Raw genomic sequence first — 10,306 nt, forward strand, 5'->3', positions numbered from 1 at the left:
CCCCCCAACCCCCCCCCCCCCCGACTCCCCCCAAATTCAGCATTAGTACTTGACGCTTTGACTGTCCCGTCCGTGTTTAATTTGGAATAACCCATTGTTGGAGGTTCCCATTTGATATACATTGGTAACGATTATTTTTTGTGTGTGGAACTATTGGTTAGGTAAAAAAATCGGTTGCAAGTTGATTTATAAAAATAATGTTGGGTGTACATTTGGAATTTTGGAAGATGTTTATATTTCTAATGTTCCACAAATGCCATAAAGTGAAGGGGAATAGTATTTGGTGAGGTATGAAACTCTTATTGGCGAAACTATGTGATTGAATACGTTTTCTAAGCCACGCATAGTTAGGAATTATTGCATGATTAATATTTTGTATGCAACTCATTAGTTTTATAGCATGGCAACATTGTCTTGCGTTAGTGTATTTGAATAGAATGTGACTAATTATTTCTTCGTGCACTTGACAGATAGTACATACGTTGCAAGAGAGGATTCCAAGTCTAGTTACATAGACTAGATTATACATACTATAAGTGCGCTAAAAATTTCCAGAAGACAAAGTTTTTTACCCTCCAAATATTTCAGTGAAAAATAAAATTACATCAATATAATTCAAATAAACTAGCAATGGCAATAATAATAACAGCATTAACACAATACAGACGTGTTTAGAACTAGGAGATTCTTAGAACAAAATAGTTGCGCAAAATTTCATAAAAATAAAACTATAACCAAAAGGGGGAAAAAACACATATCCAACATAGAACGGGATCAACCATTGGTAATTATAATATTTTCTTGTTCAGGCAAAAAGAATAAAATCCAGCAAAATTAAGCTTAAAGAAAATGTTTATATCATATTTACGAATTCCTCAAAATCGATCTTCCCATCTCCATCTTCATCAAAAGCCAAGATCATCTTTCTGCAATTTTCCAATTCTGCAGCATGCTTCAATCCAAGAGCGTACAGAACTCTCTGCAATTCCGTTTCGTCAATAAAACCATCTTTGTTCTCATCAAATACATCAAAAGCTTCTCCTAAATACTGCATATTATATTCTTCTTCTCCAAACAAGTCATATAAATTGTCTAAATCAAACCTCTCCTGTAGTTTTTCACCTTCAGGGTGGCAAAAAAATCCCAGTTTAGCCATTATAATCTCTACCTCTTCTCTGCATAAGCTTCCATCAACTAACATAAAAGGGGTTGTTTTCTTGTTTTTTTCCAGGTGATCTGATGGACCCACCTTGGATTTTTTAGAATTTTGTGTTTGGGACAAAAAGTTGATAAATTTTCTTCCCCAATCAAAGATTATGTACAACAAGAAGAAACCAACTAAGCCATGAATTAGCAAAGGCACAGGAACGGTAGTTAAAGGTAACTTCTTGAATGTAAAGCGATTGAGATAGCTAGGAGCTGCCATTGGCTATATTGCCTAATGGAGCTTCTCTCTGATTGAGGATGGAGAAAATTACAGAATTTTCTCCTTTCTATAAGGGTTATGTTAAAGCATGCAAATACAAAAAAAGAGATGGTCTTTTTCTCTTCAGGTTTGCGACAAGGGTGGAGAGGAATGGTAGGGAATAATTCTTATGTGTACGTTATATATAACGAAAGTTTTTTTTTTTTTTTAATTATTATTATTCCGAAAGGCTTAGTAACCATTAATTCGAAAGTTGATGAATTTGCAGTTTTAGTCCCTTTAATATCAATAAATAATTAAACAGGATTAACTTTCAATTTATGAGAATGTAGTTTGATTCTTCCGCTTGTGAATTTTTAAGAGTTTAATGAATTATTTTAATTATTATACTATTTAATTATTCATGTGTTATCTTACTTCTTAAGAATAATATGGTAATATAATTTTAAAATAGCATAATCTTATACTCTTTCTGTTTTAATTTATTTGGCACCATTTGACTAGGCACAAAGTCTAAGAAAGAAGGAAATTTTTGAAAACTTATTGTCTTAAACATATTATAACATTTGTGTAGTTATAAGACTTTTCAAAACTAATAGTCTTAAACATTTGATAACATTTGCCTGACTATAAAAACTTCTCACTAAAGAAATAATGCTATTATATTTAAAACGGACTAATAAGAAAATAGTGTCAACAATGTGAAACAAATACAATATAACACATTTTTAATAATAAAAATTGAAAACTTAATTGTACCATAGATAAGGATTAAAATTAAAATTGATCAATAATTTGAGAGACGAATAGTGTTATTATCCCTCATTTTAATGAAAGTTGAAAAAGGAGGATTGAGGAATGTGCTTGTCGGGTTCGTTGATTTCAGTCAGTGGGTTAGAAGTTAGAATAATCAAGATTAGATTATTGCTACAAGTGTCAAAGAATGCGAAAGTCAGTGGGTATTCTTGTTGGAGTCGTTTGCCTTTGGCCTCTGGACGGGAATTTGGTGGCCCTCTTTTACTTTATTTCTTTTACTTTTTTGTCTTTTTATGATTTGATTTGACTGTTTTAATTAGTACTACTACTACTACCAGTATTTGACTATTTATGAGAAAAAAAAGTAGAAGGAAGTTGCTCTGCTGTATGTGATAGTGCAGTTTCATGTCATCTTTTCTTCTTAATGCGTTGCTTTATATGCAGTGAAGGGTGGGTTAGGGATATAATAGATATGCCCTAGATCCAATATCATATCTGATGATCTGAACATATTTTTTGTGAACATTATTTGATATATAATATATATGGCATTTGATATTCTTTTATCATTGTTATTAATTGCTTGATTAATTTGATAAGGTCCTTGATTAAATTTTGAGACTTGACATTGTGATGGAGATCATGATAATGAGAGTAAAGTTTCTTATAATTTAATCTAAATTTGTTCTTGATCGTAGGATTATTAATTTGGACATTAGTAATCCGGTTAGATCAATATTTATGTGATCGTCTTTATGGGATAAAGATTAGTTGATCTCATTAACTAAATTACATAGATAGATGATGCATATAGAGATATGGTCATTGAACCGACTCATTGGATAATTCCTAATGGTTAGAATTACCATAAGCTGTCAATAGGATATTCTCTTGAAGAATGTGATGTAATAATTTCCTTTGACTTGAGATCGTCATAGTAATTGACAAGTTATTTATTGTGCTTTGATACCAGACACCTATGGCCCTAGGGCGATAGTTGAAAGGATATTGGGTACGATTAAATACTTGTAGAATTAGTGATTGATCAAGATGGAATCTGTCAACTTTTGGTAATGAGTTTAAGCTCCATGTTGTCATGAATTATAAACGACCAAACTAAGACCTTGGCCAGGGCAATTGAATGAAAGAAGAAATGAGTTTCTTAGCTCATTCAATGGTCGATTATATTTGACATGAACACATAGTTGGTCGCCTATTAGGATTTGACAGTTGAACCATATCCTAGGGTGATCCAGAGCTATAAGGACAGAAGGAATTACTACAATATTCTTCTACTGGTTCTTGAGAGTAAATTGTATACTTCATGCTATCCGGTCGTTAAGGAGTGTTGCTAGACGCCACCCTTGATTAGTATATTGATATGATCAATTTACTACCGGTTTAGTATTGAACCTATGGGGTCGCACACTAACGAGTGTTCTGATCTTTGCTAAAGGATTAATTACTTTATTATTTGATAATTAAATTAAGGAATTTAAATTAGTCAAATAAATTTAGGTAGTTAGTCCAAATGAAATATTATTATATTCTTTGCTAGCACAGAGGATATAATTAATATTGTGAACAAATTGAAATTTTCTATTTGGATTAGAAAATTAAATTATATCTCTTAGTTAAAATATATATGATATATTTGATACTCATAATTAATATTTATTTATATATACAGATATATAAAATATTAGTTAAAAGACTCATAAGTTAAAACCAACTTTGAGTTGGATTAACCAGAAAGTCCACAAAGGACGTGAGGCTCTCAAAATCTCATGAGTAATGGGATTAGTAGTTTACGTATAAGGTCCAAAAGGACTTGTTGGCTACTTTGTCCTATTGTGAATAGGATTTGTATTTTACAATATAAAATTATAAGAAGTGCAATATTGAGAATTGATCCTCACGTCAGTCACGGTCTTCACGTTTCCCTTAACCTAAATTGATAATTTGGTGCTCGAGTATATATAGATACGCACATCACCAAATAACGAGAGGAAGTGAAAAACTTCAGATGAGCCGCAAGAATATCACTTTGTGAAAGTGAGAATACAATNATATATATATATATATACACACACACACACGTATATATATATATATATATATATATACGTGTGTGTGTGTGTGTGATATATATAAAATAAATTAGTATTGATTTATATAAAGGTTATGTATATAATATTAATTTATACTCCAATTTGGAATTGGAATCGTAAAGTCCATAAGGACGTGAAAGTCCAATTGGACTTAACATAAAACACATTCAGTCACCGCCTCAATTCTCCAAAACCTAATGGGAACAATGTGATGTTTGATGATATAAATATATCATTACAACATAAGGCACAAGATATAGAAAAAAGAAAAAACGTGAGTGGCTAGAATCAAAAATACTCCTGACAAGAAAAATTAGTTTTCTTGGTCTTTTACGTTTAGGCTACGGTTTTTGAGAAAAGCTTTAGCACAATATTTTCGTTCAATTTGTTCGTGGGTTTCATTGATCAAAGAGTTGATAGCAAGGATCGGTCTCGGTGTGGATACGCATAGAGTCTTCGCACTATCGAAGAAATTTTGAAACGAGACTCTCTTCACCAGGTACGTCTTAGATCCGATCTTTGACATGTATATAAATTTTAAACACGAAAAGATCTTCCTAGGATTGTTATTGTCTTCCGCTGCGTGTTACGAATACCTATACGCAATCCTTCAGGGTGGATTGAAATGTCTTTAGTATTCTGCTGCATTTTCTATACTTCTGCTTAGAAAGAATGGGTAAATATAATAAATCTAGAATATGTGTTTTATTATTACGTACTGATATGAGTAATATCTATACAGAGATATATGATGAAATCCTAGATCAAGATTGAGCTACTGAACTACGGAGGTGAAGAAGCAGTTACGCAGACACAGAGAAGAAAGTGATTCTCTTCATTTCCTGTTAAATTGGTTATTACACTATATATATATATATATATACTAGTTTCTCGACACGTGCGTTGCACGTGGGTGTCGAGTTATGATCACACGATATTATAAAATTATATTTATAATATCTATAAACTTTTATACACAAAAGAACAAAGTACGAGTTACTGTGATGATCAATGTGAATCTTCGTATAGTGACTTGTTTGTTGAATTCAACATAATTGAATATTGTCTGAACATACAAAAATAAACGATCCAAATTTAAATAGATACATGTGATTTTTCCAACAAGCTTAGTGTTCCGATCACTCCACTAAGGGCTCCGTTGGATTCATGCTCACGCTCTCTACCTCTACCCATAATTCTATATTTCTGGTTCAAAGCCTACATTAACGATCAAGTAAACAAGGAAATAACAGAGGAAAGATGATGATTTGAAGCTCATGTTTGCGGTGTCGATATTTTTATTTATTCTATAAATAAGGCATTTAGGTTATTCAAAAGGGTAATTAGATCTCTAGCATTTTAGTTTTGGGGGTCGTACTTTTACAATAACACAGATATTGATTTATATACAATATAGATTTAGATTTATATATACCAACATTGCCTTTTTTATTTGACGCTAATTGAACATAGTATTCTTCATTTGCTCATAAATAAAGTTTATTTGAATTTAAAATATAGTAATTATTCAATGCTAGAGTACTGATTAAGGAGGATCAAGACCCTTTTATTCATTTATAAACAAATAAGGAGCATAAAAACTACCCCTTTCAAAAGAACAATTTTCATGAGTTTGAACGTGTGTCTTTTGAAATTTGAGTTTGAATATGTATGTATTGCAAATAATAAACATTACTCAATAGAGATTATTGACTATTTCGTTCATTTTTTATCACCCAATTTTTTTAGTTCTACATAAAAAAGTTAGACTTTTTTAATTTCGTTCTCCCTTACGTACGTACAACTGATAGACAAAAGAGAAGTTATTTCACCATGAATCAATACTAATTTCTTACTTTAGTTCATAAACACCAATAGTAAACTCAAATCTAGTTGTTATATATAATAGTATTATTTGATAATCGTATTACTATGAATAGAAAAAACATATATCTTTTCTCTCTCAAAGAATTGTGTGGTTTAACAAAATAATTAACTACTTGAAAAATTCCTAATGGCTAAACAACTAAATAATTTCTTTAAAATTTAGTTATTAATGAAAAACATAACTATTTAGAGAAACACGATAAATCTATATTTTAAAAATTTTAACTTAATTATTGTATAATATAATTGTTAAATATAAAATATATATTATAAAGGGTATTTCGGTCTTTATGCAAGATATATTAAATTTATAATAAAAGGTAACCAACCTTTAAATTATGTCTAAATGTAACCCTAAAATATTTCATAATTTCAAAAATATGTTCAAGTATTAATGAAGCTTAATCCATGTCTTACTAACCTTGAAACTATAATCTTTCACATAACAGCAAATTGTATGACAATAACCGATTCATATCTCAAAAGAAATAGTAGTAACTAATATAGCCTTTCTTGTTTCTAATCATAGAATTTATATATATAAGACACAATATATTATGAGATCACGATCATCTACCCTAACATCTATAAAAGTTGTATTTCGTAAAATATTAAGGGAAGAAAACAACAAATAAATTATAAGTTGAGTGAAAAAATAATACCCGCTTTTGTTATCAAACTGTTTCGATATGTCCAAATAAGGGCCTGGCATAATAGAGTCCTTGTCGATGTCACGCGACACCTTCTCACTGTTTGACTCTTTACGTTCCTAGCTAACTTTGCAAGGTCAAATGCCGCTCCGCAGTATATCTCTTTTTGTAACGATGCATTAGTCCCATTCCTTCATCTTCTTAAACTTCTTTTTAGTTCCTCTGCTCCCATTCCTTTACTTTATCTTTTACTATTGCATTACAAAATTTGATATGTCAATATTCACATTATTTTAGTTTCCTCTCAACTGAAGAGCAAAACAACTGTTTTGTGTTGTACCCGTAGAGAAGTTTTGCATTTTGCTTTTGGTCCCTTTTTCTTACAGTCTCACGGAAGACCATTTTATGAGTAATTTTTAATTATCTTCTTTTTGGTTTCAAAAAGTCACGATCATACTTGGATGAGCTATTATCTGAAGACTAGTATAAATTAGTTAAGGAGTACATAGGAATTCAGTTACAGAGTATTTTAAATATTATGTAGTAACTAATCTAAAGGGTTGCATCTCTTCAAACAAAATTTGATGTTTTTATTTATTTTATACTAATAAAATAATTTATTTTAGAAGGATATTTTGGTAATTCAACTTTTAAGTTATGGGGTTCCCACTTTTAATATAATATAGATATAAGCTATTTGTTAAGTATCTACTTAACTAACTAATGCTCCGCTAACTTAGCATAGCTGGCATCCAGCTGTACATTCTAACACTATAACTAACATTTCAACACCCTCCCTCAAGCCGATGGTTGAAATAGATCCTTCAACCTCAGCTTGGACATCAGATAGTCGTGTTGTGCTTTTCCAAGGCTCTTAGTAAGCAAATCAGCTTGTTGTTCTTTGGTAGGCACGTGATGAGTCTTGATCAACTCTTGTACAATTTTTCCCCTCACAAAGTGACAATCAATATCAATATGTTTAGTTCGTTGATGGAAAATAAGATTAGCTACAATCTGAATTGCAGCTTTGCTATCACAGTGTAGGTCTATAGGCAAAGTGACCTTCACTCCCAACTCTGAGAACAGTCCTACAAGCCAAGTTAATTCTGCAACAGTTGAAGCCATGCTTCTAAACTCTGCTTCAGCTGAACTTCTAGCAACTGTTTCTTGCTTCTTGAACGTTCAAGATATCAATGCATCACCAAACTTAACCACATATCATGTTACTGATCTTCTTATTTGTAAGTAACCACCCTAATCTGAGTCACAATAAACTTCAAGTTTCCCAGATCCTTCTGAGGGCATCAACAGACCAAGTCCTGAAGCTGTTTTGATGTACCTGACAACTCTTAGAGCAGCATCCATATGAGATTGCTTAGGTCTGTGCATAAACTAACTAAGTACCTGAACTACATAGGAGATATCAATTCTGGTCATGGTAAGATACCGAAGTCTGCCTATCAACCTCTGATAAGGACCAACATTCTCCAGTTCTTTGTCTTTGTATCAGCTTCATTAGATCAGCTTTTGCTCATGAAACTATCAAACTCAACAAAGGTGAGTTTAGAGCTAGTCTCCAGGGGTGTACCAGCGGGTTTGACATCACCAAGTCCCATTTCAACAATTAACTCCAATGCATACTTCCTTTGGCTTATCACAATCCCTTGCTTTGACCTGGAAAACTCTATCCCCATAAAGAACTAAAGTTCACCCAGATCCTTCATCTTAAACTTGAGCTTTAAATCATTTCTAGTTTGTAAGATCATACTTGGACTGCTTCCTGTTACCAACAGATCATCAACATAGATTAGTACTAGTACTAGTTCTGTCTGCACCTTTTTTTGTGAATCCAAGCTGAACTAATGCATTTGTGAGCTTCTTGTTCCACTGTCTAAGGGCCTGTTTAAGTCCATGCAAGGACTTATGAAGTTTGCAAGCCATCCGTTTCCCTCCCTGGCTTGCAAAACTAGGAGGAACCTCCATGTATACTTCTTCAAGCAACGCCTCCATGCAAAAAAGCATTGCGGACATCCATATGATAGATGAACCACTGCTTGGCAGCAATTATAGCCAGAACAGACCTCATAGTGACCATTTTAGCCATTGGAGAGAAGGTTTTAGTGTAATCCAGACCTTCCTGTTAACTGTAACCTTTGGCTACAAGTCGTGCCTTATATCTTTCTACCTGTTCTGTAGAAGTGTACTTAACTTTAAAGACCCATTTGTAGCCAATGGGCATCTTTCCTGGAGGCAAAGCAACTATACTCCAGGTGTTGTTATCCTCCAAAGCTAAAATTTCATCCTTCACTGCAGCAATCAACTTAGGATCTTTGACAGCTTCAGCGAATGTCTTTGGTTCAACAGTGACAGAATAAGCTGCCAAAGGATGAGGAGACATTATCATAGCTGACACAGGTGGAGATAGGATAGCAGCAATGAGCCTTCCCTCTGTTGTGAGTGACATAGTCCTTCATCCAAATAGGAGGTGTGCTATCTCTGCTGGACCTTCTGCTAAGAGGAGCCTTAGGAGCAGGCAATGGTGAAAATAAAGGCAAGCTTGGCTCAGCTGGTAGAGACACTGAGACATCATGACCACCAGCAGATGAAGCTTTACCAGTGCTTGTTGCAGTTTCACTTGCTGTATTGTGGAGATGAATCTCATTACAAGATGATGAATTAGTAAAAGGAATAAGCTGAGAGTGCTGAGACGATGACTTGTTTTCAGGAGAAGAGAGAATAGCAGAAGTAAGATCCAAGACAGGGAATATAGAAGAGGTAGTATGAGCATAATTGAAAGGAAATGCATCTTCCTTGAACACTACATCACGACTGACAGTGAAGGTCCTGGAGTGAATACCATACATTTTGTAACCCTTTTGTGTCATAGGACAGCCTAAGAATACAGTTGGGATTGCTTTGGGAGCAAATTTATCAGACTTCCTCACCTCCGTAACATAACCAAGACAGCCAAACACACTCATATGTTCTAAGGAAGGAGCATGACCAAGTAAAACTTCAAAGGGAGATTTCCCTTGAATCACAGCTTAGGGCAGTCTACTTATGATATACACAGCTGTGGCAATACACTCCCCCCAAAATCGAAGAGGAACAACTACCTGAAACCTTAGAGACCTGGCAACATCTAAAATACATTTGTGTCCCCTCTCTACAACTTCATTCTGTTGTGGAGTATATATGCAAGAGGTTTGATGAATAATTCCCTTAGACCTTAATAACTCAGCCACTTGAGAGTTAAGAAATTCACTCCCAATATCTGCCGCGCCCTCTTTTTCCTCGCGGAGTCCGGGTTTCGACGTTCATTGGGAACAACTCATTTCCTTTTGGGAATTGGGTATTTGAATTTTAAAGAGTCGTCACCTAACAGATTTAAGGCGCGTTAGGGCACCTAAAGCAAGTAACTCATGAAACCGGTTTGCATTACCAGAGACTTGGGTAAGGGCTCGAAATAACCTTGA

At 33.5% G+C, this 10,306-nt stretch overlaps 1 protein-coding gene across 1 annotated transcript; it reads right to left on the reverse strand.

Moving 5' to 3' along the window:
- Positions 589-1,566, reverse strand: LOC109222961 (probable calcium-binding protein CML45). Its single transcript, XM_019387240.1, has one exon. The coding sequence runs from the start codon at positions 1,424-1,426 to the stop codon at positions 854-856; it is 573 nt and encodes a 190-aa protein (XP_019242785.1). The 5' UTR covers positions 1,427-1,566; the 3' UTR covers positions 589-853.

Source organism: Nicotiana attenuata, chromosome 2 (assembly GCF_001879085.1).
Source record: "Nicotiana attenuata strain UT chromosome 2, NIATTr2, whole genome shotgun sequence".
Lineage (NCBI taxonomy): Eukaryota > Viridiplantae > Streptophyta > Magnoliopsida > Solanales > Solanaceae > Nicotiana > Nicotiana attenuata.